The 27,940-nt window shown below is 38.5% G+C and overlaps 1 protein-coding gene across 2 annotated transcripts; it reads left to right on the top strand.

Moving 5' to 3' along the window:
- Positions 1-24: 24 nt before the first annotated feature.
- LOC117290626 (gephyrin-like) lies at positions 25-26,421 on the top strand. Of its 2 annotated transcripts, XM_033772132.1 has the most exons (18): positions 25-166; positions 2,769-2,847; positions 3,853-3,910; positions 4,392-4,484; positions 5,061-5,155; positions 6,975-7,041; positions 7,751-7,888; positions 15,214-15,247; positions 16,001-16,135; positions 16,920-17,012; positions 17,784-17,959; positions 18,279-18,337; positions 19,139-19,292; positions 20,263-20,384; positions 21,328-21,489; positions 23,011-23,075; positions 24,480-24,583; positions 25,119-26,421. In XM_033772132.1, the coding sequence occupies exons 1-18, from the start codon at positions 124-126 to the stop codon at positions 25,347-25,349; spliced, it is 1,908 nt and encodes a 635-aa protein (XP_033628023.1). In that variant the 5' UTR covers positions 25-123; the 3' UTR covers positions 25,350-26,421. The 2 variants fall into 2 exon arrangements, with proteins under 2 accessions (XP_033628023.1, XP_033628012.1); XM_033772121.1 differs by lacking the exons at positions 15,214-15,247; positions 16,001-16,135; positions 16,920-17,012; ... (6 more) ...; positions 24,480-24,583; positions 25,119-26,421 and adding exons at positions 10,019-11,345; positions 12,219-14,068.
- Positions 26,422-27,940: the final 1,519 nt, after the last annotated feature.

Genomic DNA, 27,940 nt, shown 5'->3' with positions numbered 1-27,940 from the left:
GCGTCCGTGCATGCGTGCGAAACACAGAAACAACATGGCGGCGCCCATCAGCTGCTAACCACAATATTGATCAGCTAGAGTGGCTTCTTTCCGCTTTAACCACACTGTAGCCATATTGCCGAAATGGCTTCAAATAAGGGTGCCTTCTTGGTCGGTATTTTGACAGGTATTACACTTTATTTTTATCATGTTTTTGAATATCTACTTTTATGAACTGAAAATATTTTCACACTGTCACTGAGTGTCAGTGCCTGTCGATGTATTGAATTGCTATAGTCTATGTGATTGAATTGAACAGCTTGTTGTTTTGTCACCGTAAAGCGATAGCCAAGGGGAGTACTCGCTGTGGTCATAGCATGGAGGTAGAATAGAAGATCATAGGAGGTCCTGTTTTCAAATTCAAGGTGTCTCTAAAATCGTAGCAAATCTTTTACCTCTCTGTGCGCGATGTAAACAGTCCCTGGCCTAGATACAAAAATGTTGGTTTTATTATTTGCCAAGCAAAGAGTCTCCTCTCCCTTGCTTGACCAAAACTTAGAAACACTGCACTGGTTATTTGCCAGTTTGTAAATGCAAAAAGTTTGGTATTTTAGGCATTTCTACAAGGTACAAAAATATGTCGTAATGTTGAGGCCATATAAAAAAAATTGCCCACCGAAAAAAGTTTCATCAAACACTATTTCAATTCACGATGATCAAATCATGTAACTGAACATTCTGCTGAGCATTCTGGGAAAAAAATACAGAGGCTTAAAGGAACACGTTGCCTTGGATCGGTCGAGTTGGTCTATAAACAGCGTTTGTAACCGGTTGTTATAAAATGCATGTGGGTAGAAAGATGTTGTAAAAGTAGAATACAATGACCCACACAAACATGCCTCGAAATTGCACGGTTTTCCTTTTACCTCGTCGACTAACACGGTTGGCCATTTATGGGAGTCAAATTTTTGACTCCCATCAATGGCCCACCGTGTTAGTTCGCACAGTAAAAGGAAAACCATGCAATTTCGAGGCAAACTTGTGTGGATCATTGTATTCTACGTTTAAAACATCTTTCCAACCATATGCATTATATAAAAAAAACGGTTACAGACGCTTTTTATAGACCAACTCGTCCGATCCAAGGCAACGTGTTCCTTTAAACAAATTCTGATATTTTTTTAGATTTTTGTTAAACCCTTGTATCAATATTATTATAAATATTAAAATTTAAACATCAGCTTGGTGAAACACAAGGGAAACTACCTCCATGATTTGTCAGTGAGGGGAGGGGGGGGGGGGGTGCTAGCCCCACAAAAATAAATCGGTCCAAATCCTTTTTTATAGCTTCATTGTCCAATCCACTCTGTATCCTTGGTCACATATTCTGTCATCAAAATAGTTTGCTTTTTGGAGAATTAAAAACATCTGCATCAACGATCGGGATCTGCGCATCATGAAACTTTCACTTACAGATCTAATGCTTCTGAAGTTGTGGATAGCCCTAGAACGCCTGGATTTGTTCAAACAAACATCATGCGTTTTGATTTTTATACCAATGCAAAGGTGCTGGGGCCAAGGATACGGAGTGGATTGAATCGATTTATGGGGCGGGGGGGGGGGGGTGCGCCTGCTTTTATTGAGTTTACTGATTGGTAATTTGGCCTTTTGGTTTGTGACAATCTGGGTCGTAGTAATCTGGGTTGCGATTAATCCTTCACTATATTTGTGTAAATACATAATTACAAAACAGTTTTTTCAGGGGTGGGGACCTGGAAATGTGTGTGCCCCCCCCCCTTCCCACTCCCCCCCCCCCACTCCCCTGATTTTTAGTACAAACTGAGACATTGTGTGTAGCATTTTAGTGATTTACCATTCTACATGGGAAATCATTAAATTAAAATTTGGAATTTGTAAAAAGTATTATAACTACAGTTTGTTTTATGTCATGGTTTTTCCTAAAAATATAATTCAGGTCAAGTATTAACCACTGAAACCAAGTGCTTGCACTAGTCACAACAATGGCCTAGTAGTCTTCCAGACAAGCTCAATGTTCCCAGACCTAAATGTTCTGACAGCCATATTCCAACTCCTTTTTGATCTGCATTTAAGTTTTGGTTATAGGGTTAGGGCTAGAGTTGGGGTTTATAGGCTAGGGTTATGGTAAGGGCTAAGGTATGGGCTAGGGTTGTATGTACAGGGCTAGGGTTAGGGTTAGGGTAAATTTAGCCCCGTTCATACTTCCTGCGAATGCGAAGCGAATGTTGACGCCACAAATTCACACACAAAAATTTGCAGCAGTTCAACTCTGCTCAACTCACTTGCGAATATCCTGCGAAAGGAAAGATGTGACATCAAATTCACGTAAAATTCGTATCGCAGTCTCAGGAAGTATGAACCAGGCTTTAGGGTTTATAGGCAGGGTTATGGTAAGGGCCAAGCTTAGGGCTAAGGTAATGGACAGGGCTAGGATTAGGGTTCAGGTTTGGGCTGTAGGGTTATGGTACCGGCTAAGGTTAGGGTTTGGGTTAAGGTGAAGGTAAAAGGTTAAAGGTTAGGGTTAGGATTATGTAACATAAGGGTGTCTTAACATAGGGTTGTCTCAGAGTTTCAACTATATTTTGGGGTTGAACAAAGAATTGACTACAGTGGGAATCGGACAATGACCTCCGGATTAACGTGTCGGCGCCCTACACACTGAGCTATCTAGCCCAATATTGCGAATCTGACCGTTTTAACCTGGCAAATCTCAATAATCAGATATTATTTTTGTGTCTTTCTCTCCCCAGTGAGTGACAGATGTCACCAAGGTTCCCAAGAGGATAAGAGTGGACCTAACTTAAAATCCATAGTTGAGCAGAAAAATGGGTATATGAATTATTATACACATAAGGAATGTTTATGAGTGCAATGGTGCGAATATGTTCATGAGTTGAAAGATGGAATGCTCTATTCAACGAGGCGGAGCCGAGTTGAATAGATTGTTACATCTTTCAATGAATGAAAATATTCTTACTATTGCACGAATGAAAACCATTTCTTTATATAACATCCAAGTAGATTTTCGTCATTTTTATTGGAGTATACAGCCTTGTCCAAGGGTCTTTACGCAAGCACCGACCCGCTCTGAATTCATGAACTGCATAGATACTATACTGTGCGGTACATAACAGTACTTGATACCGCGGGGTCAAAGCATGGCTTTTCGAGGTATCAAGGAGGTTACAACGAGGTAGGATCAGATCTGATAATTTCTATAGTTTCTAATTGTGACAAATCACACCCGTTTCTTGGTTTGGCCTGTTGGATTCAACAGTGACAATGTGCGTTATGTACAGCTGTTTTGAGCCTTGCAGTAGTAATACTGCTGCATACCAAAGACGCGCACGCAGTGGTGTTTTATGCACCGTGCAATAGTACTTTTCGGATGGAACGAAAAATGCACGCTGAATGGAGTGAAAAATGCACGGTGAGTGACATAGCGTGCAATTTTGCTATTGCGTGACGGACAAGCCTCCAATCAAATGGCAAGGAACTGCTTGGGTGTTGTTAATGGGGTTTATATGACCTTTGGGGATTATCCCAATCATAGTTTTTGAACCCTTACTGTCTTTGTATAGAAAGTTCCAACTCAGTTGGGAACGTCCAAACTATGGTTTTGAGTCCCAACAATCTTTGTACAGACCCAGATGTTCTAAAAGATCATCTCAATTATAGTTGGGACTGTCCCAAATCAAAGTCTTGAGTCCATGCCAACTATCTTGGTACAGACTCGAGTATAGTCTTTGGTCATCCCAACTATTGTACAGACTGTGCAAACCATTGTTTGAATTCCATACTGTCTTAATTAACTGTTACATTATATTCTAACAGGTTGGCAGCATTGGTTGTTAAAACTGAGATTGTTCCAGATGAAACCAAACAGATAAAGGTAGGACAAGCTGGTCATGTAAGAGACCATTGATGATGACTAGAGCAAGCTAGTCGAAACGTTGAGACCAATTTCAGAACTGACTCCGCGGCAGTTCAGTTAATTACGATCCTATAAGCTAAAGTAGTAGTCCAGTCTAATTTCTATACCATCCACCCTGGTAATAGTTAAAAAGCAGGACAGTTCTTTTCAGAACTGAGAAGTCTCCCGAACCTCCGATTATCTACTCCACGGCAGTAGAATAAAGCAAGACAGTTCCCTAAGAACAACTCTACCTGGCAAGTAGATACACACATGGTGTTACCGCAAACCAAATATACATTGATACCTCACCATGCAATGCCTCGAATCCTATATACCATTATGATACTTGTGAAACTTTGCATACGAACATACTGAAAATTAAAATGTCTGGCCATTGTTGCCTGCTGCCTCTCTCGTTCCAAAATCTCCCATTACTTTCTTTCATTTGATTCCCAAGGACATCTTAGTTGAATGGAGTGATAGAGCCAAGCTTGATCTGATTTTAACAACTGGGGGAACAGGCTTTGCCGAGAGAGATGTCACGCCAGAGGTGAGTCTTGACCGTTTACACCAACTGTCCCTTTAAAAACTGGATAAGACGATTGTTTTGTGCGTGAGTAAAGACTTGAGTAAAGAGGATACTTACATAAAATTAATAAAGCATTTTAATAATAATTAAGTAACATTTTAAAAATTCAGCAGTATTGGAGATAATGGTCATCTGTTTGAAAAAAGGTTGTTGTTTTTTGGGTTTTTTTTTTTCAAAATTTCTTGTGGGAAACTGCAAATTGTCCACTTTGTATTTCTTTTGAAAATGCTACAGAGTATGACAAGGCAATGTTTGAGTTGGCAGCTCATATCTTCCTTTGCAATAAAATTTGCTCAGCTGAGTTTTGTTTGTTTTTAAACACAAAATTTTGTTAAAACAGCTTCATTAAATTGGGCCCAGGGGTCGATTTCACAAAGCAATAATAAGACAAATTGTGATTTCTATTGTGATATCACACTTTACTAAGCAACTATAATTGACTTGCAGTTACGATCAATCTTGGCATTTTGTGAAGTCGCCCCTGATCACATAGTATGTTAATAAATTGGTGACATTTCTTGAATTTGACATTTGCAGGCAACTAAAGCAGTACTTGAGAAGGAAGCTCCTGGGTTAGCTTTGTCAATGTTGATGGGTTCTCTCAATGTAACACCACTAGCCATGCTGTCAAGGTAGTGTAGTTTATGTTAACTCTCTATGAATGCTTAAATACTGTTCTCAGAGTCTACATGTACATTTGCATAAAATGTGTGTGTAATTTACTGGTGTGCGCACAGGATCAGAAACTTGAAAACTACTTTCATAAGGGCCACGCGTACCAATTGTTGTTATAACGATAATAATACCAGGGTCTTGTGTATCTACAACTAAGGTACTCACCAAGACGCTTTTTTTATTTTTATTTTAGTAATTTGAGACAAATCATGCATCGCCTTATATAGGGTTTAAACAAGTTGCGTTGCGCATTCGTTAGCCACACTGGGGCAAATCCTTACTCTCTTACTCTAAGCGATAATTGTAACTGGGTTATTTTACGTGCATTCCACAGGTCCAACAGCTTGGACGAAGCAAAAACGGTTAAGTGTCTTGCTTAAAGACAGTGGACACTATTGATAATTGTCAGAGACCAGTCTTTTCACTTGGTTATCTCAACATATGCATGAAATAACAAACCTGTGAAAATTTGAGCTCAATCGGTCAGCGAAGTTGCGAGATAATAATGAAAGAAAAAACACCCTTGTCACAAGAGGTTGTGTGCTTTTAGATGGTTGATTTCGAGACCTCAAATTCTAAATCTTGAGGTCTCGAAATCAAATTCGTGGAAAATTACTTCTTTCCCGAAAACTACGTTCCTTCAGAGGGAGCCGTTTCACACAATGTTTTGTACTATCAACCTCTCCCCATAACTCGTACCAAGTAAAGTTTTATGCTAATAATAATTTTGAGTAATTACCAATAGTGTCCACTGCCTTTATGGACACAATTGTCAAGAGTGGGACGTCTGTGAAAACAATAAAACAGCAACAACAGGGGCCAATTGCATAGAGCTAGTTAAGCACAAAATTTGCTTATAAGCTCGAAAAAAGCTTACTAATTTTACACATGTTATTGGCAAAAATTCCATATCATATACATTGCTCGTGAGTAGTATTTAGCTGCTGTTTACTTAGCATAACAATTGATTGGAGTCTTGGCCGGTAAACTAATTTTATTAAGCAAGATTTCTTTAGCTGAAGCAAATCTTTTTTCTTTATTAAGCAGCTCTATGTCTTGGGCCCAGAACTCAGGGAAAAAGTACTGAGTACATGTATAAAGTGCTTCCTTGGGTACATCTGCCACTTGAACGGATGTCGGGCACTTCGTACCTTTGCCACTTCATACCTTTGCCACTTCGTACCATGGACACTTCGTACCTTCGGGACACTTCGTACCGTAACTAAATTGGTCACTTCGTACCGTGGGCGGGGTACAAAATGACCATCAGCTGAGTCACTTCGCACCTTCAGCCGAGTCACTTCGTACCTTCATTAAAATGTGTATTCCTCAATAATTTAATGTTTGTTGAGATAAAAAATTAATAATAGGCTACTTAATGAATTATAATTTTTGTTTGAATATGTGAATGTAATTTTTAATGTGAAATTAATATTTTGTATAAGTTAATTACCGCCAAGGACAACATCTTCCGCCAATATTTTTTACATATAATTTAAAGTCAAACAATCATGCAATCGTCAAAATGGCTCCTTGGTGTCCCAACAAAATGGTAACAGTTGGTTTGATTTGCTTTTATTTAATAATCATCCGATCACAAAGCACCAACAAAATCATAAACGGGGGAGAAATCCCAAATTAGTACGAAGGTAGAAAGTGTCTTGTAAGAAGGTACGGAGTGTCCAGGGTACGAAGTGGCAAAGGTACGAAGTGTCCTGACACCACTTGAACGTGTCCTGTATTTCTCAACTGGTTTTTAATTTATCTTATTTGAAGGCCTGCTTGCGGCATCAGGGGTAAATCACTCATCCTGAACTTACCAGGAAGTAAGAAAGGAGCCCAGGTAAGAATGCAACAACAGCCTTCATCAGTTCAAGAATTTACTTAAAGTGTTTCGGCGCAAGGTTGTATATATGTATGATTTATTTTATGTATTCCCAAATTGCATAGTACAATAATGTTGGAGACTTCTAATGTGCCATGTCTGTCACAAGGTGAGCTGATAAACTCTGGGAGCTATATACAAAAAACAGAAGGTGAAACAGCTTTTTAAACGAGATGGGTTTGAGTCCATTCTTGAAAGTGAGGTAGGAAGTCTCCTTTCTCAGTTTGATGGATAGTGAGTTTCATTGGGAAGGACCCGACCGAGATAAAGTTCCGCTCCCCAATCTGTTTTAGTATTCAAAAAGTGTCACCAATTGTACATAATATGACCCAAAATATACATGTTATGACATGGTATAGAGTTCTCAAAAGTATTCGTTTGAATCTGCCACATTTCTTTTTCCATAAAACAAAATCTCTCAGATCTGGTGTAAAGAGATTGCCGTTGATTGCACAAAACGCTTCCTAATTTAGAATTAATCTAATTACTTTAGGACGTGTCAAGTTCCGTATCCATAGACTTTAGGACGCATTGAACCAATTCTTAGTTAGGACGAGTTACTCGTAGGACAAATCATAGCATTTTGAGAAATCAGCTGCTGTTGAGACTTTTTTTAACAAAATGGAATGTCATACCATCTCTGTATTTTGTCTGATATATTTCAAAGGAATGTCTTGAGTTTGTATTGCCGGCCTTGCCGCACGCCATACAGCTGTTAAGAGGGGATAACCAGAAGGTGGAGTCAACGCACAAAGCGATGATGTCATCAGTGTCACATGACCAGCCCGCTCGCCATGAACACAGGGTAAGCAGCTTTGTCTTTCATGTTTTATGAGCGCAGTAACAACATTGGTTCAAACCTACCCTTAAAGCCATTATACACTTTCGGTACAGAAAAAAAAAAAAAAAGTTCACAGATTTACAAATAATTTACAAGGTTTACAGAAGGTAATGGTGAAAGACTTCTCTTGAAATATTGTTCCATGAAATGCTTTACTTTTCGAGAAACATTAATACAATATCAATTCTCGATTGCGAGAATTACCGATTTATTTTAAACACATGTCATGACACGACGAAACGTGCGGAAACAAGGGTGGGTTTCCCCGTTATTTTCTCCCGACTCCGATGACCGATTGAGCCTAAATTTTTACAGGTTTATTATTTTATATATAAGTTTTGATACACGAAGTGTGGGACCTGGACAATACTGTTTACCGAAAGTGTATAATGGCTTTAAGCCTGGTTCATACTTCCTGCGAATGCAAAGCAAATTGACTTCACAGGGCTCTTTTTTTATGTCAAATTTCGAAGCGCATTTGCAGGAAGTGTGTACCGAGCCTTAGTGTTGCAGCAACCTCCATCCCAGTAAAGTATCACTCCTTGAACCCATCATAGGTCAAATGGTGGTTATTAATTAAAATAGCGAGTTTTCAGTTGATGTCACACAATGTTTAAAGACAGCCATCTTAACATGCGAATCAATTATTTTGTTCACGCACAACTATGCATCATAAGACAACTAACCGTCCCTCAATGGTGTGCTGTTGTCACCTTTGGTCTGAAGCTTCTGCCTGTCAGTGTAGATATAGTGAACAAGCATATTGTTGATCTTGTTGGAGGAGGGTTTGGCTCAACTTTGCATCCTCTTTCCCACTGAAGGTCTGTTTGCCAGCCTCTGTATTATCTACAGATGTTTTCATGGTGGCATGCCTAGTTCCTCCTATTGGGATGTTTGAATGTGAATCTTGAAGGTACACACTGAGATGTTTTTGAGGTTAATCCTTCAGAGACCATGCTTCTGTATTCTAAACAGACAACTGTCAATAGACCTTTATCATGGTGCAGCCATCTTGAATTTTGTCCATTGATATCAATGTAATCAAACCAAGGCTGGAGGAAAACATAGTCTGGTTCCTGTGCAAAATTATTCTTAGCATTAATTATTGTTGATACAGGGAATAAGACCAAGATGGAGGTAGCATGATAAAGGTCTATTCAGTTTGACTGTAGCCATTTTGAGCTTTAAATGTTAAACAATCAGGCATGTAATTTATCAGGGTTTTTGCTGATTTCAGGATTTTTCATTGGTCTCCCTGCACTTTCAGAGGTGAAAGTAACATCACAGATATAAAAGACTTTGCTAAGTTATGACCAAGCTATCAGAAATCTAACTAAAATAATATAGAGAATCTGTAAACCTTTGGCTTTAATCTCCACACAACTTATTAATTTTTGAAGATTTTTCTTTTTCATTTTACCCAACCACTGAAGCAGTGTGCAGGCATTTGCAACTGCTTTATGTATGCACATCGAAATGAAATGCTATGCAGTTCAAAACATTTGTGTAGTTACTGCTGTATTCATTATTCAGTTTCTCACACAGCAATTCAATTAACAATTTACAAAAAAAATAATTGTGTTATGTCATAAATTTATAATTTACAGAGAATTTCTTATGTTTTTGTCACCATCACATTTGTTTCACATCATCTGAACTTGACACTTTTTTTGAAAAAAAAACACTTCATACCCAATCACATATTGCAGGAACCCCTGCAAATCCAACTATCTTCATCATTTCGTTGAAGTTGTAGTAACAAAAGGCAATAAAATAGCTCCTCTGCCAAGAGAAATATAGCATTAATGTGACATTTTTTCCCCTAGATTTACCTCCATAGACATTCTGTCTCATTCCCATGTATAATTCAACCTTTAAATGATGACTTGTGAATGGCAGAAAGCTGATAAAACTTTCATGCTCAGTCTTCTTAGAGTACAATTTTTTGCACATCAATTTCTTACGCCTTTTTCCGGTAACTTTTTTATTATGTCCTCTCGGCGCATGATGATTTGTGAAAATGCTTTTCCCCAGAATGTAGTGGCATAAATGAAGTCAATAGATGAAAGTTCATTTGACTGTTTTTCACCTCAGAGAATTAAGATTCGCCGATCCGAACAACGCCATTTAAAAACTTTGTCTCACGCGGATACAAATCTAAAGCAAGTGTCTGGGAATCCATGCTCGGTAGTTCACGATTCACCGTCACCACTGGAGAATGCTATACTCGATCTAAGGGCCAAATCTAACGTGGCGATAAGGCCACAGAGTTCTCAAGTAGAGACATTAGATCTGGAAGAGACCTCATTGCATCCAGAGACAACTCCATTCACCGAAGGAGATGAGACGGGGGTGCAGATTAACCGCATCCTGAAGGCTCTGTCCCAGCACATCAGTGAAATAGATGACGGGAGAGCAGCGAAGGCAGGGCATTCGAAAGAAAGTTTCCAAGATGATGGGAACAGCGAGATAGACTTGACGGCTGGACTGGATAAGCAAAGTAAACTACGGATAGGTAGAGGTCAGAGTTCAACAGGAAAGAGGAGCTCGTTAGAATGCTTTACTTATGTTGATGCAAACAAAGAAGATGTGATGGATGTTGAAGAACACAATACCTTGGATGAAAAGGATAATGATGAGGCAAGAGATGATGGCACTAGTGATGATAACACTATCATAGAGGATGACGGGGAATCTTATTCAAGTGGATTCACATGTTTACGTCTTAAAGATGGCAAGAGTTATCATGAGGACGATGGAGCTGGAAAATACAAGAAGTCACACGACCAAAAGGGCGCCAAGTCACCACGAGTCTCGGGGAGTACTCTTCTTGACAACGAGGAACATTCTGATCAGACCAGAGGGGGGAACCCCAAGGACACTTATGTTGTGTTTGAGTTTGACCCCAATGATATCGAACCAAAGGATGGAAATGAAGAACCACAGACCAAGAAGCAACGCATCATTGATTTACCGAGACCTTTCGGGAAATCACAGCGGCAGCTGCGAGCTGGGAAAAAGTCATCCAAATCCAAAATAAAGAGGAAAGAGAAGAAGTCAAAACAGCCAAACCAAAAGGAGTACAACATCCCTGTAGGAAGTCCCCTGAGGAATTTCCTGACATCTGAAATCTTACTCAAGGACGTCGCTCTGAAGCGTGGGAAGCGAGCTGTCAAGCGTGAACTCGTCACTCTCCAACGACAAGAGAATGCGACTGCCACCCAGACGTGGCATCGGGGTGATCGCTTCAATGAACGCTGCTGCTATGAAGACCTTTTTGTGGCAACGGAAAAAGGGGAAAAATTGCTGAACAAGGTGAAGAGAGGAGGAAAGGACCAGTATGTGGTGATGTGGTATCTTTGGTGTCCAGGGAAAGGGAAGTGCCAACGGAAGTGTGGTGGTCACGGAACGTGTTTAGAAGGTGAATAAGGAATTCTTTCTTCTTCTTTTCGGTTGTTGATATTTTTATAAGATACAACAGCTTCCTTACATCATCTAGTCTCTTTATGCGTTGAATTTAACAAATTAAATTTGAATTTTTCATAATAACTATGCAATATGACTACATCCAAATGCATGTTCCAAAGATTTGGAAACTGAAAATGCTTGTTGCAGTGTATCATTGCATAACTGCCTTTAAAGGAACATTACAGAATTGGTTTTGCTGCAAAAAAAAGTTGCTGGCAGTTTAAGCACTTTATGTAATCCATCATATACATAAACTGAAAATCTGTAGTTAGATATCAATCGGCCATATGGGTCACGAGAAAATAGTGAAAAACCGATTACAAATTTTGATTGCATCGATGCCAAAACAAAAATGAATAAAACGATCACTGAGCGATAAACTCCAAACGCGAAGTTAGATTATTTATTTCTCATCAGTCACGAAATTTCAAACAGAAATATTTCAAGGGAAGTTTTCTACTACCATCATCATTAGAGTGTGTTAGTGTTATGTAAATCTGTGATCTTCACCAATTCTGTTTCTAACCAATTCTGTAACGTTCCTTTAAGAAAAGCGGAGTATCTTTTGAAAAACAAAATTTCATCAAATATCAAAGCACCTAAATTACTGAAGTTACATGCTGACCCAAAATTTAGCAGAGAGCCAGTCATGTAAGCATGACATGGTTTAACATGATAGTATTTTGGTAAGTAATCTGTTTTTGCTAAGCAAAACTGTTACAGCAATGCGTAGCAGCTTTTTCAAACTAGGTGGTTCAATGTCATGGTTTTCTCAGTATTTGTGGTTGTTTTTAATATTTTATTTCATTCTCTTGTTCAACACCAGGTTGCAAAGGCGCTCGACACAAACAAGATCGTCATAATTGCTCTGTCTTGGTCACCCTCAAACTCTATCTCTCTGACCTCCACACATGGAAAGTCACAATAACTGGACAACATGCGCCACAAGAGGGCACCGTCACATGACAAAGCAGCAAGACTCAACCACAACTGAGAGCAAGTGCGAGTGTGCACATTTTAGTCGACTACTGACCAGCAACCTCCTTGCGCAGACTAACTTAAACAACTTGTTTGGAATCCTAGTTGATCAATCCAACATTGGTACCACTGTATTCAAACACTCCATTGCCTTAATTCAGCTTGTTCAGTATAGTGTCACTGGTTCTCCTCTGAGCTTTACACATGTTAGCGTGAATCAGGCTATTTGGTTCCAAATGGTCAACCACAGTAGCCAACCAATGTTCGATGACCCGGGTACCATACAAAATACCTTTAGATAACCATGGTGCGAACTTGAACTTGCTCTTTGTTATGGAGACAGACGTCATCTGCCCGCAGGCCTATATAATCAGGAACTACGCGCTGAGAACGGAAAGTCACACAATGAAGGTTGTACCCCACGAATGATCCTCCACAGAAACACTAGTCTACACTCTATAAAGATGCAAATGACTTCTAATGCAGACGCCAAGAATTCAAGGCAAACATTATTTTTTCTTTTTTGCCGCGACTGATTGACTTTTATACTAGCATCATGGCTGGATTTTATGTTCCAATCATTCTTCTTAGAGATGGGTCAACAGATGAATTCATGTAGGTGCCATGATGTACATTATGTTAAGAGCAGAACAGTGTTCCTCTGGTTTACTAGCGGACAACTACCTAGACTTGATTTAAGTCTTAGATCGAGGTTATTCTTCTGCATCTAGGCCACGAAAAACGCCCCCACATTTAGCTATCACACGCCCTAACTTGCAATCTTACGAGAGGGCGCTGTTTGTAGCGGCTATCGGGACGACTAAAAAGCCACGATCAAAGACTTGGAACCAAGTCTAACAACTACCACATTGTGTGTATTGTCTGTCGCTGTAGGTTCACCATCAGTGGTTAATGATGGACATCCCTTATGTGCTAATTACCGCCTTTCTTTTTACATTACTTTCAAGAAGTAAATTGTCTGCAATATGTTCTATTGTGTTCAGCTCAAGATACATCTCATTCATTTTATTTTATGCATTCTTTGGGTATTCAACCCTAGGGATCGTGAACATTACATTTACCTTGCAAAAAGTCCCCCAAGAAATTCATTGCACATTATGAGAACGCATTTTTAATTTTGTTGGGGGGGGGGGGGGCATTTTGAGTTTCGGAAAGTCATTGCCACATATAATTGCAGTAAATGCTGCTTGGGTCACACATGTACAGGGCCCATATTCGCAGCTCTGCATACCACTAAATTCTGTTCTTACTAAATGTACCTATGAAACTGTTCAAGCTTTATATGGTGCCATAAGCGCAAAATTCCACAGTATGAAGAGTGATGAAATTGTACCCTGATCTCTGTACCGCTACACAAAAACTCAAAACACTTCGTTAACGGCGTGTGTCAAAATGACAATGTGTGGAAGTTTGCTTTGTTATGCCTCCACGCTGCAACAAAATGGCTATACAAATTGGAGCCCCCACATATGACGTAACATGAGTTATGAAAAAACAGAGCTTTTCGCGAGTCTTTCAGAAAAGCTCTGGGTAAGGGTGTGTGAAATGAGGTGTTTGATATCTCATTGTATGTTTTGTAATCTCATTGCTTATTTGTAACTTATACGCACTTCTTGTCATCTATTTTACATTTAAACAAACATTAAATTAGCAATTTGAACGGCTTGTTTAACAGCATGTTTAGACAAAAAATATAAATGGATCGATTATTAAAATAAATACAAACAGATCAACACAAATTGCTAGGTGTTTGTCAACAAACCCATTCCATTCCATTACGTACAGGTACCTAAGACTGCTTAGCCATTCAATTAAAGGTACCTAAGACGGCGGTCCATTTGCTACGTCAGATGATTTGAGGCAAGCTTTTGCGTAGTTACATAAGAGAAAATCCATAATTGACTCTGAATGTATGTGTAATATGCAATGGTACTAGGGTTTGTTCATCTGAAGGTTGCTTTACAAAAGCTTGCCCGAACCGTTTGACATAGCAACTGTCCCTATAGTCTGAGGAATTCAAACTTAAGCGGTAAGTTGTGAGTAGGCAAGTCACAACTCCCAATTGGCTGATTGGTATGGGTACCTAAAAATACAGATTTTTTACCTTCCAGTTGGTATTGACTACCCAAATTGTGCACATGCATCGCATTGAATTAAAGCATTTAATTAGACAAAATAGTTCTTAGTCACTTGTTTTCATAAAGAGATTCAGCATCTTTATCACTTTCTAAGTGTAAACTGGGAACGTGACAATGATGGTAGCAGTATTTATGTCTTAAAGGCAGTGGACACTATTGGTAATTACTCAAAATAATTATTAGCATAAAAACTTTCTTGGTGACGAGTAATGGGGATAGATTGATGGTATAAAACATTGTGAGAAACGGCTCCCTCTGAAGTGCCATATTTTTTGAGAAAGAAGTAATTTTCCACGAATTTGATTTCGAGACCTCAGATTTAGAACTTGAGGTCTCAAAATCAACCATCTAAACGCACACAACTTCGTGTGACAAGGATGTTTTTTTCTTTCATTATTATCTCGCAACTTCGATGACCGATTGAGCTCAAATTTTCACAGGTTAGTTATTTTATGCATTATGTTGAGATACACCAACTGTGAAGCGATTACCAATAGTGTCCACTGCCTTTAACTAGTGGTGTAAATTTTCACAACATGGGACTCTATGCCACATCATTTTCTCATTCTTGTTAAAGAAATAGACATTGACATTGTAATGCAATTAAACATATTAGGCCTATAACTCAAAGGGATTAGTAAACCTCATGAATATTCATAAATATTGTATGAATATTAATTGCAGTGCCCTCACAGTTACGATATCCCAGACTTGCCAGGTAAGACCTCTTTCTTATTTTTTGAAATATTAATTGAATTTTTTTAATTTTATTTTTTCAAGAAACGTAATAATTAATTCACTTTGTTTTTTATTTTGAGTTTCCCTGATTCAAATCATGGGACCTTCGAGCAAGATATTCTTCCAATATGTAGTCTTATTACTGATTTGTTTGCCCTTTGGGTAAAAACTGAGAATTTTTTATCAATAGACCTTATGCACATGATGTCAAATCAGTAGGGCACCCTTACCTAGAGGTAAAAAAGCAGCCATTCACTGGCCAATTCTTTGCTCTGTACATACAAACCTGTGCGTTTTGATTGTTTCGTCAGCGTTTTACCCCTAAGATGGCAGCTGGATGATGTCAATGCATACAGTTTTTTAGGTCTACAAGTCCTGAAAATACATCGAGCCTAAACCATGTGTACATGTAGGTCAGCCATTCTATTCGATAAAATGTTCCTATTATTTTCGGCTCTGGCTTAATATTTGTTTTGTAAGTTTTTGACATCACACTTTGCTTAGGAATTGCAGCATCACACTTTGCTTAGGAATTGTGACATCACACTTTGCTTAGCAATATGTGACATCACACTTTGCTTAGTAGTTGTGGCATCACACTTGCTCAGCAATTATGATTGATACACCTCTCATAAGATCAATTCTAGGTTTGTGAAATATGACCCAATCTACTCTGAGTTTGACTATTTGTATGACTAGTTGATATTTATAGTCCCACACTCTTTGTCCTCAGTTGAGCACCATGACATCAGTAAAGTAGCAAGGCGTCCAAGAACCTCACCATACCCTATGATATCATACAATGATGCCTATAGTCTGGTTCAAGACAAAGCTCCCATCCTACACCAACGCTCAGTCAAGTGCCAAGGTATTACCTTAGTTACCTAGTTAAACTAGACTTCACATTAAGATTAACATACCTTTTTTTTATATGTTTGTTTATCTATTGTATTCATTTATTCATTCATTTATTTCAATCTAAAAAACAGAATGGTCTGTATGCATATCGTGGCAGAACTAAAAGCCCTCACTGAGGCCAAAAAGCCCCGTACTGGTCATTGGACAACAGCTGTTCTTCAACTTCCCTAGCCTTGTATTAGTTATGTGTTGTTCTATGCATTTTAAGCTGTAAATCACTACATTATTTTAGGAATTGTATAATATACAAAATTCGTGAAACAATGACCTCATACTCAAGTTAAAAGCCGACTTCACCAACTATCATGACTATATAAAGCCAAGTAAACATCATGTGACTGCTTCAATAGATTTGCTTTACTGTCATGGGTGTATTTTTTAGTGTCTTTTAATGCCTCAAGATCAACGTTCCAGTTGAACCCAGTTAACTTTGGTCAACTGGTTTGACTAGATTTAGTGTCAAATTTTCATATAAAACCAACTGGTTTGAACAGTGTTCAACCATGGAGGAAAGTTTCAACTAGGTTAACTATGTTTAATTGTATAAACCAACTTGTTAAATGTCCAAATTCCATAAACAAAACACCTGCTTTTAACTGTGTTTAACTTTAGTTTGTGGACTGGTTTTCAACTGGTTTAAGTTAAACCCAGTTTAACTAGGTTTAACTGGATTTGTTTGACGTTGGCTTACTCTGATTGCTGGCAATAGCTTCTCTCTGTATTTTAAACTTTAGATGCGCTTGGTTACATCTTGGCTAGTGATGTCACAGCCCAGCATCCACTTCCTCCTTTTCGGGCATCAGTTAAGGACGGTTACGCAGTCATCTGTAAGTACACCTGTAGTCATTTATTAGCCAGAATGCTTGCTCATCTAAAACAATCCAGAGGACCGCTTTTTTTAAGTTTTAATAAACTTGCATCAGGATAAAGATATTTTGTTTTTATCACACATGGCAATTTCTTCAGGCATTTTGGAGACAACCACTTGCACTCTAGGCAAAAGGAACAATCTGGCAGCATAAGAGATAGTCTTCTAGCTGTTGTACTAAACAATATTGTAACACCCCTTACCAATATTCTGCCTTTTCATTGGTTTAGAGCGCCTCACATGATATGTCTTAGTTTTACTAGATGACGGCCGTGTGATAGTGCATCGGTTTGCCGTGCGCTAGTCCGAAGACTATCAGGTCATATGGCTTTCTAATTTCCTTCTTTTTTGACATTTAAGTCACCAGACACACAAGGCCTGAAGACCACTTCAAGTTGTGGGATACAATCAACTATTTTTCAGGGGCCGTTGCCTCCTACTCCTAGGGCTGAAACAGGGTTACCCCGTACGAATAGGCTTGGGTACACGTATCATCCATCAGAAGCCTGGCTGGTAGAGCAGAAAGCACTTCCATCCCAAATTTTACGAAGCAATCGTGACTAAGTGTCTTGCTTAAGGACACAAGGACACACTCTGCTGACCAAACACCAGAGCTTGAATCCGGTGCTCTTAACCGCTAGGCCATGTCACACCATGATAGACAAAATTTAACTCTTCATTGTCATTGTTTGCTTCTCAACTAAACATTCCCGTTCTGATTTGTGCACAGCTTCAGATGGACAAGGCCCTCGAAGGGTCCTGAGCGATAGCTTGGCTGGTGAACTACCAAAGAGTGAAGTTATACCTGGTTATGTCATCAGGATAACCACTGGTGCCCCGGTACCCGATGGAGCAGACGCTGTCGTAGAAGTGGAAAGTACCGAACTGCTGAAGGAGTCTGATGGGGTGAGTAAGGTTTACATGTAATTACTCTGAAGTTCTGTTTGAAAAAACCCAACCAGTCACCGTTGGTTTTTTTTCTTCTGGTTTTGAAATGGCTGTCAGGTTGGCTCAGTGGTTCCTGTCTGCCTTTCCACTTCTGTGGACTCTGGTTCGATACCTTTCCAGATTACAGTCTTTGCCAGGTTTCCTACCAACCTTTCAGCCGAATGAAGCGCTCCATGAAATTTGGGCCCAGCTCAGATCATTGTGCATTATTTACACCCAGTGAGCCTTCGATCCAGTCATTTAAAATCAAGTTGTTTTATTCTCTTCTTTTATTAAGGGCGAGATGGAGTTAGAAGTGAACATTTTGTGTGATCCTGTACCAGGGCAAGATATCAGGTACAAATTTACAATCAAAGTTTTTTATAACATCATGACCACCTTAATAATAATAATAATATTTATTCGGGCAATCACATTTACAAGCACATGTACATGTACATACATTAAACATATTTAAGAAACAAAGTAAAACAACAGTGGGGTGCCCAGGAGAGCAGACTTAAATCCCCCAAAATACAAATCCCCATGCAAATATGAAGTGATTTGCGGGCGCTCTCAAGACTAATTTATCACTTCTAGGGGTATATGCGACTAGTCCTGCACAGTTAATCAACGTTCTGTCACTTTTGTTGCGCTGTAGTTTTAAGTTGATTTAGAGGTGGATTATAATGGCTCCTTCAATTGTCTATGATGGATTTAGTCGGTTGTGGTAATGTGTTTCAGTCTTTGAAGTCACCTGGAAGTGGTATTTTGTCAAAATAAAGCTTTTTTCACTAAAATATGTGTTTTGATGGGTGGAATGTACTTGCACGTACTTGTGTTCGATGTTCGATCGAGGCAAAGTCTGCCTAGATTGACGTCACAAAAGGGGTAGGTGGAGTCACCCCAAAAAACTTCATCAATTTTTTAAACATATAAACACTTCAAACAATTACTAAAAAAAATATTTTATTGTTCATAAACATATCCTCTAATGTTTGAAAAAATATATATATTTCTAGGTGACTTTAATCATTTGGTGGTGTATGAATGAACATACCCCCCGAAGCAATACAAATAATTATGTTCACGTGGTAAAAAATACGGCGCATTAAGAAAACAATAATTTTGCTTAAATTTTTGTTGCTTTTGTTTCAGACCAATTGGGCTGGACATTCCCCTGAATCAGGTGATTCTTAAGAGAGGTATGAAGCTCGGTCCATCAGAGCTAGGACTCCTAGCAGCAGTGGGTGTGACACATGTTCCAGTTTACCAAATGCCAACAGTTGCTGTGATATCCACTGGCAATGAGGTTAGTATCGACTCATGGTGTCTCTTTCTTTTAGACTGTTACTAGGGGCACGCCGCCACCTGCTCCTAGGGCTGAACAAGTGTAGGGTCCTTCACAGTCTGTCGGCATGGGTGTCATCCACTAAGAGCCTTGCTGGTAGAGCAGTGCACAACTGTCATGACCGGGATTCAAACCCACACTCTGCTGCTGACAACACCAGTGCGTGGGTCCAGTGAACTAGTCTGATCAGCCACGACACGCCACGACATGCTCTGGGCTCATGTCTTAGTCCACACTAAACAGCTTAAACATTTTATTTATTTATTTATTTTCTCAAAACCTCCAAAAATGGGGAAAGATAAAAAGATTTATACAAATTTCATCAAATTTACAGTATAAGGGACATAAACAGGTAATAAAGAAACAGGATAACCCTGACACTCTCGGACGACCCCCCAGACCATGTTGAAAAAGTATGAAACAAAAGGATTGTTAGAATGATCTGAGTAGCCGACCATGAGTATCAAGATCATCATATTTTAGAAACTGGTTCGTAAACAAAACTGTTTTGACACCATCACAAATACCATGGTTGACGCAGTTTACGTACTTAAAGTCAGAGTTAAATTTCCGCCTGAAAAATTGACTAATAATGCAATTTTGCATAAAAGCAGTGAAAAATCTTTGTGCAATTTTAAAAGTGTTTTTAATTTTATCAATTAGAGTATTCTTATAATAAGCAAAATCATCGCTGGCCTCGCAATTTAGAAGGTGAGCATAAAAAGGCCTAGCCTTAAAAGTGCTGTTAAAAATCCGACATACAAGATTTAATTTATCCTGATAATGACTCCAGCAAATGCTGCATGTGGCCCCCCCCCCCTCTCAGTTGATGAACTTGCAGCATGTACCAATGTAGATTAGTTAAAACTTCTTTTATAGTTTAAGTGCACTGACTCGACCAGTTAGTGATTCTTTCTTGATATATTTTCAGCTGTGTGAGCCGCATGAGAAGTTGAAGAAGGGACACATATTTGACAGTAATAGAACAACATTACTGTCGGTCTTGAAGGAACATGGATTCCCATGCCTGGATATGGGCATAGCAAAGGACAAGTGAGTACTCAAACCGGTATAAAAAACAATGTGCCAGACATATATGTATGTTTTTGTGATTTAAGGATCTGTTCACAGTTGGTAATTAATTAAAATTAGTGGCACTAAAAACTTTCGTGGTAAGAAGTTCCGCAGCTTTGGATAGTATAATGCATGTTGAGAAACATTTAACTGCGAAGTACTGTGGTTGTAGAAAATGATGTAAATTTTAATCCCCACAAATTTGAAAATAAGAAGATTACCCCTTGTGGTAATGCTTCTCAGATTGTGTATTTCTTTTGGGGATTATTCTTCCTGCGCAGACATAATTCACGCCGGAGTTATGGCGACATCTCAAAAACAAGACCACCTGTTGAAATGAGACTTTTTCAGGTTAATTTTTGATTGTATGCAACTACATGGGATTAAAACAATCAAACAGTTCCAAAACACAAAATTATACAATGCCTTTACGAACTAAACTATATCGTAGTTTTCTTTAAATGTTCAAGTTGCCTTTGGATTTGGCGCTTTAGGCTATAAAAATTTGAAACTAATATGGTTGGGGGGAAACAAATTTACAATAAAATAAAACGTTTCACACAAATATCCCCTCAAATTGTGTGGTTCCAAGGGCCTCAAATTTTGAAATGTTTATGCCACTGCTCAATGCATAGCAAACCTTTTTTAGCCCAATCTCAACGGAACTGTCCTAAATATATTTCAAGAGTATTTGAAGAAGTGTTATCTAACAATAAGGGAATCAATGTGAAGAGGTTTTCAACTAGTGGTTTAAACCCAACAAGGCCTGGTTCTTGATAATTTTACCGAGATGAAGTCAACACTTTTTACTGGTCATAAACAAAGGTTTATACACACCCACGTGACACGCTCTCAACCAATAGGAATGGCGAAACTGTCTGAGGTATTTATGAATGTTTCTTTTATCTGACGGTTATAACAGTGAAGAGAGTTTAAAGGCCACCTTGAAGTCCGCTGCAGACCAAGCAGACGTGATTATCTCTACTGGAGGTGTCTCTATGGGTGAACGAGATCTCCTCAAGTACTGCCTCATGGTTGGTCTTCATGCTAAGGTCCACTTTGGAAGAGTATTCCTCAAACCAGGGTTAGCAATGTATAAATTTTATTGTAATTGGTTTGTTAAAAAAAAACAGTCAAACTTGGCAGTTTGTTTAAAAAACAATCAAACTTGGCAGCCAGAGGCTGAATTGCGTTTAAAATTACAGGGCATAAGAAGATACATATACTATCTCTAAAATTACAGAAAAACATTCAAAATATAAAAATATTTATTTAAGTACAATTTCAAAATACGAGATATTCAAAGAGTAAAATACAAAAAAAACTTTCCACTAGGGAGTCATAACACACTTCTTGCTACAAACTCTAATAAGTGCTACTATTAACTAATAATAATAAGTATTATTAATCATAATCATAATCGGTATTTATATCATGCTTTTCACACCCAAACTTCTTCTCAAAGCACTCCACCATGTCATTACCCCTAGTCACTTGGCCATTTAATTCATTCCTTAAACCATCTAAGCTCCCTGGTGAGTATTCAGTCTGTGCATAAATAATGAGCTGGTAAGCTAAATCAATCTCAAGAACCATCTCTGCCCTCACAAGTGCCCCTTTACCCCTGGGTGGAGAGAAGTTTATAGTTGAGTGTCTTGCTCAGGGACACAAGTATTACGACCGGAATTTGAACGCACACTCTGGTGAACAAAAACATCAGAGCTTGAGTTCAGTGCTTTTATCCGCATTAGTTTCATGATATCAGTTTCATGCAGTTCTTTTAGGGTCTTGTCACAGGAGGCAACGTTTACAGGCAATTTGGAGGCAACCAACTGCAGTGCATGCTACATGACTGCTGTGGTAGCACATGAGTCATTTTACAAATAGTGTCTTACGATTCCCAACAAAATTATGAGAAATTTCAAATGTAAATGGATTCTCTTCCCTTAAGAGAACAACAGGGCCCAATTTCATGGCTCTGCTTACCGTAAGCACAGAATCGGCGCTTACGAAAGCAGGGAATTCTGTGCTTACGGCAAGCGTATTTCACGGGTTAGCGGCGAATTTTGCTTCTGCGCGTGCGTTCTCCACATTACTAGGCATTCTACGCTTACAAGGCTAGCCCAGAAATTCGGCGCTGGCACGTAATCACGATCGTAAGCACAGAATTCGGCGGTAAGCAGAGCCATGAAATTGGGCCCAGATATTGCTTAAGAAATCTATTTGGTAGTGGAAAAGGTGCAAGGCACTGGCCACACAGGTCACATGCGGCAAGTTTTTTTTCTTATTAGATGTGCAAAAAAAAAATCCTCATTAGTATTGTTTTGTTACGTCTTGCTATTGTTGGGTCTTGTGCTTAATAGGTTGTCATACTAGCAAAGAATTGTGCAGTGAGCAGCACCATGTGGCAAGTTATGGCCGAGTGGTAAGAGCACCAGACTACAGCTCTGATGTTTCTGATTTGAGTCCTGGTCAAAACACTTGTATCCCAGAGCAAGATACTTTACCATATTTGCTATGCCTTTGTATGGGACATTACGCCATTTGAAGTAGCTTTTTAACATGATAATCTTCATTCCACCTTTACTTTTCCTTGTTTTTACAGAAAACCAACGACCTTCGCTACAATTTCCTCCAAGAGCTCGCAGAAACTCTTCTTTGCTTTGCCGGGTAAGTCATTAAACCTGACTAATTCAGTTTTGAATCTTTTAATTATTTGGTTGTGTTGTGTGCTAAACAGGCTCTATGAAAATGAGTCGCTTGTAGCACGGCACACTTCAAATTACAGGGCTGGGAGAGTGAAAAATGAAAGTTGTTATGGTTTAATTTAATATACAGAGTTTGTGCTTCTCAATTGTCTATATTTTCATATTTGTCAAATAGAAACTTACATTTTGATCAAGAAAGATGTATTTAAAAACAAGTTTTTTCAGACCCTTTTATCTGTTGTGTATTTTTGTTTTCTTTACAATGTTTGATGTTTTTTGTTTTAACTTTCTCTCCATGGCGGGTGATTTTCTGATTATTAGTGCTGGGCGAATAGTGAAATTTTGTTATTCGGATACCGCTGGCCAACTATCCGAAATTAACCGGATATTCGAATAGTTTTTTTCGCTGCTAGAGGGCGAAATTAGATCTTATGGGTGGATTGATATTAGTTTTTGACAGTGTCTCTCGGTTCATTCATAAAAATGACCGGATCTAATTTAAAGATGGCGATTTGCTTTTTCTTTTGATCGTGATTGACTCTACGTGAAGGAAAACTTTGTAATCTTTGAACAAATTACGTCAGAAATGTCATTGTTTTAACTCTTCTCGGAGGTGAGCATAGTTAAATACTTAATTTATGCTGTTTTATGCTGTCTTAATAGAAGTTTCATAAGGATTCAGACAAAACATTCATATCAGTTGTCGCCCGACGTCCGCGGATATTCGGATATTAAAGAATATCCGGTTACTCGGTTGTAATTACAGAATTATCCGGTTTGTAAATAGCTATTCGCGCCCTATGCGGGTATCCGGTTAAGAAAAAAAAGGCATTCGCGGTTACGGATAGGAAAACCTATTTGCCATTAACCGGATATTCCAATGACATAAACCGTTTTTCCAAAGGTCATGATTTTAGAACCGCAATGACACAAGTGAGGTCAAAATGAAGCTCAAAACGTTAATAGTCCCCCTGTGGCTCAATTTCACAGATCACATACTAGTTTTTGTCATTTTTCTTCAAACTATTTCCTCAATGGTATTTTGAGTGATATGGAAGGATTCATGAGACATTGAGGATCAAGTTCGTGTTCCTAGAATTTGTGTCATTATTTGTGGTAAAAATTGAGCAAATCTGCTGACTAGCTGTTGAAATTTTACGTTTGTAACTATTTCGCCCTGCACCGATTGCGTATGATTCGTAACCCTCCGGCTATGCCGTCGGCAGGAAGGTTACGTTATCGCAACTACTCATATACCAGCCTGGCTGTTCTAGTTAATCATTTGGTTTTTTCTCTATGTGGTAACATTTCCAAGCTTGTTTATAAAACTATTCCTGGTCAATTTGTATATGTTTCTTGTAAACAGGGAATCCTGTATCAGCAGTTGTGACATTAGAACTCTTTGTGCTGCCAGCCCTTCGTAAGATGATGGGAACTCCCAAGCCTGGATTGACCAAGATTAAAGCGAGGGTAAGTTTGAAAAATTTGAAAAATAACCCAGGTGAGTTGACAATAGGAATTGATATTCCTCTTAAAACAGACTTACTGCACCATGTGCAGCTCTTGGCCAATGAAAGGTTTTCGTTCGTTCAATTTCAATGTGGGCGCTGTTTGAGCAAGATTGTGACCTCATAATTCAAGGGGTCTATTCCTTATACCCCTAGGGAGCCTAGACTTAAGAACAATGTCTGGACGTCGTTGTTGTGTATACAAAAATAAAAGTCCACCTCACTAGTCTCCTCTTCCATTGATACCAAATTTATGTGCACCTTTGGGTGTACACAAAACAGATAAAGTTCCAACGGGTCAAAATGTTGTTGTGCCCAGTTCTCATATGCTGAAGAATTTGATTGTTATGGATCAGCTCTTGTTCAAAGAGCCAGGGCAAGGGGTTAAGGCTTAGGTTTAAGTCATTCAATAAGGCCTAGCCTGCATTAGCATACCTTGTTGTACATGATTAAAAAAACAAAATTTAATTTTGTGTGTTTTGATTTACACATAACAGGTAGCTTCTGACATCAATCTTGACCCGCGCCCAGAGTTCCAACGCGTCAAGCTAGCCTGGGAAGAAGACCATCCCATCCCGAAAGCCACGATCACGGGGAGTCAGATGAGCAGTAGGCTTCTGAGCATGGCCGAAGCCAACGCTTTACTGATGCTGCCCCCGAAGACGGAAAGGATGAAGGTGATGAAAGAGGGAGCGATTGTTGATGCACTCATTATAGGGAAACTGTGAGGAGATTTGTCAGTGGCGTAATTTAGGGGGAGGCACAGGCCCCCTTAATGATGTCCATGCCCCCTCTTTTTAATAATAATAATAATAATAATAGTAATAGTAGGTTCTTCTAATTAAAAATAATCATAATTGCTGCTCCTTATATAGTGCGCATATCCATCACTCAGTGACGCTCAAGGTGCTTTAACATACAGTATTTCATGCAAGGTATGTATAATAAGACTAGTGTTATCTCTGCTTAGGACTAGCCATACGTTTTTAATATATCCTAGGACTAGTCCTAAGTTAGGACTAGTCCTAGCTCTTTGTGAGATCGACCCCTACTCTTTTTACATAGCACCATGTAATGGTTTACAATGTGCTGTGGCCCATTATGCTGCCAACCAAACCAGAATCACTGGGCCGAACCCATTCTCTTTTCAATAAGTGCACTAGGTTTTTTTTGTGCGTTACACAACCCAGAAATAGGACCAACTGCTTCACGTCCCATCCGAAGTACAAAGCATCATGGTTAAGTGACTTGATTAAGGACGCAGGTGTCACATCTGGGACTCGAACCCACACTCCACTGATCAGAAACGCCAGAGTTTGAATCTGGTGCTTTTGAAGTCTTGGCTTTTGATGTTGGAAATTTTGAGAGTAAAATGTAGCATGTTATTCATTAATTAATGTTTTAATTTATTATTATTCATCATGATATCAAAGCATGAAAGTACATACAGGCTTTAAAGTGATAAATCTGATGTTATTAAAACATTTTTCAGTTTACTTTTCAAAAATTACATTCACACAAATTGTTTAAAACCCCCATACACTCCCAACAAAAACCATTAAAACTTTAATTTTAAAAACTAGGCATTCGGTGTTTGTGACACCACAAAAAAAAACAATTTTTTGCTGACCCATGAATTGAGTTTTATTCTGCAAGACTTTATGATTCATATGATTACAAGTCATGATTTGAAATTCAAAATTGATGTTACCTGCGGCCGATCTCACAAAGCAATAAAATCGATTGGAAGACAAATTGTCAGTACTACCATAGTGATTTGCATTGTAACATCAAACTTTACTAAGCAACTACAATTGATTTGCAGTTACGATAAATCTTATCTCTTTGTGAAATCTGCCCCGGGCCCAATTTCATAAAGCTGTTCAGCAGAAACTACTGCTTTTAACAAATTTCTTTGCTAAGGAAAAGATTGAATGGGGCACCAGTTGCAACAATGTAAAGTTTATGGAATTTTAGCTGGTAACCAGATTCTGTGTAGCAAGATTTGTCTGTGATGAGCAAGTTTTTTATGCTTACTGGGCCTGTGTGAAATTGGGCCAAAATAGCAATGTATGCTGATGCTGCTTTCACGAAACGCTAGGATTAATCCTTACTCGAGTTAGGACGAGTAACACGTCCTAACTTAGGGAGGGTTCAATGCGTCCTACGTATTTGGATACGGATCTGAATCCGTCACAAGTACTAAGATTAATCCTAAGTTAGGAAGAGTTTGTTGAAATCGACGGCTGATGCCATCAATCTAGATGTGCACTGGGTTGTTTTATTTGTGAGTTTTGATTTTATAAACAGCAATTTTGAAGTTGAGGTTCAATTGTTTGATGAGTTTCAAGATTAATTAAATTTCCTTTTTACATAAATATCGGGGTTGGGGGGGGGGCGGAGGTTGGACTCCAACCATGACATAAGCTTGGTTTTATAGGACTTCTTCCTCACTTCTTCCCTTCTTCCCCAGTTATTGCACTCTGTACAAAGTATATGAAGTATCTACCATGTATGTATGTTATTGTGTATAGCAAACAGTGATTGAATGGAAATAAACAACTCAACTGAACTTAACTAAACTTGACTTAAAATACTAGGCCTGATTTTCGCCGAGTGAACTTTTTGTACACACTTTTTTATCGAAATGATTGTTTACAGATGATGCCGTTTCAAAACGAGTGTGTACAAAAACATGTGCATGTGTACAGACAATGCACAAAATTCCTGTAAAAACATTCAAAATTGTCACTACGACATGGCTGATCGAGTTCCCATAATTACTTTTTAAAATAAATTAGACCTATCTTTTATCTTGTGCACCTAAAATTGAAGCTTCTCGGGTCCATTTTACTATTATTTTTAAAGCTTTTAAAATTTTACAATAAAACTTTTTGTTTGAAAGCGGTTAAAAACTGGCAAACATCAGTCATCAATTTGTGTTTTGTTTTGACACGTTACCAATAACATAAAATAAACTAAAATATGAACCTGATTGTAAAATTAAACAACAATTATACACTTTCAGAACAGAAAAAAAATAAAAGTTCACAGATTTACAAATAACTTAATAGGTTTACAGAAGGTAATGGTGAAAGACTTCTCTCGAATTATTATTCCACGAAAAGCTTTACTTTTTGAGAAAACATTAATTTAAATCAATTCTCGATATCGAGAATTACGGATTTATTTTAAACGCATGTCATGAAACGGCGTTACGTGCGGAAACAAGGGTGGGTTTTCCCGTTATTTTCTCCCGACTCCGATGATTGATTGAGCCTAAATTTTCACAGGTTTGTTATTCTATATAAGTTGTGAT

Source organism: Asterias rubens, chromosome 1, assembly GCF_902459465.1.
Source record: "Asterias rubens chromosome 1, eAstRub1.3, whole genome shotgun sequence".
Classification (NCBI taxonomy): Eukaryota; Metazoa; Echinodermata; class Asteroidea; order Forcipulatida; family Asteriidae; genus Asterias; species Asterias rubens.
This window is presented reverse-complemented; position numbering and strand designations above follow the sequence as displayed.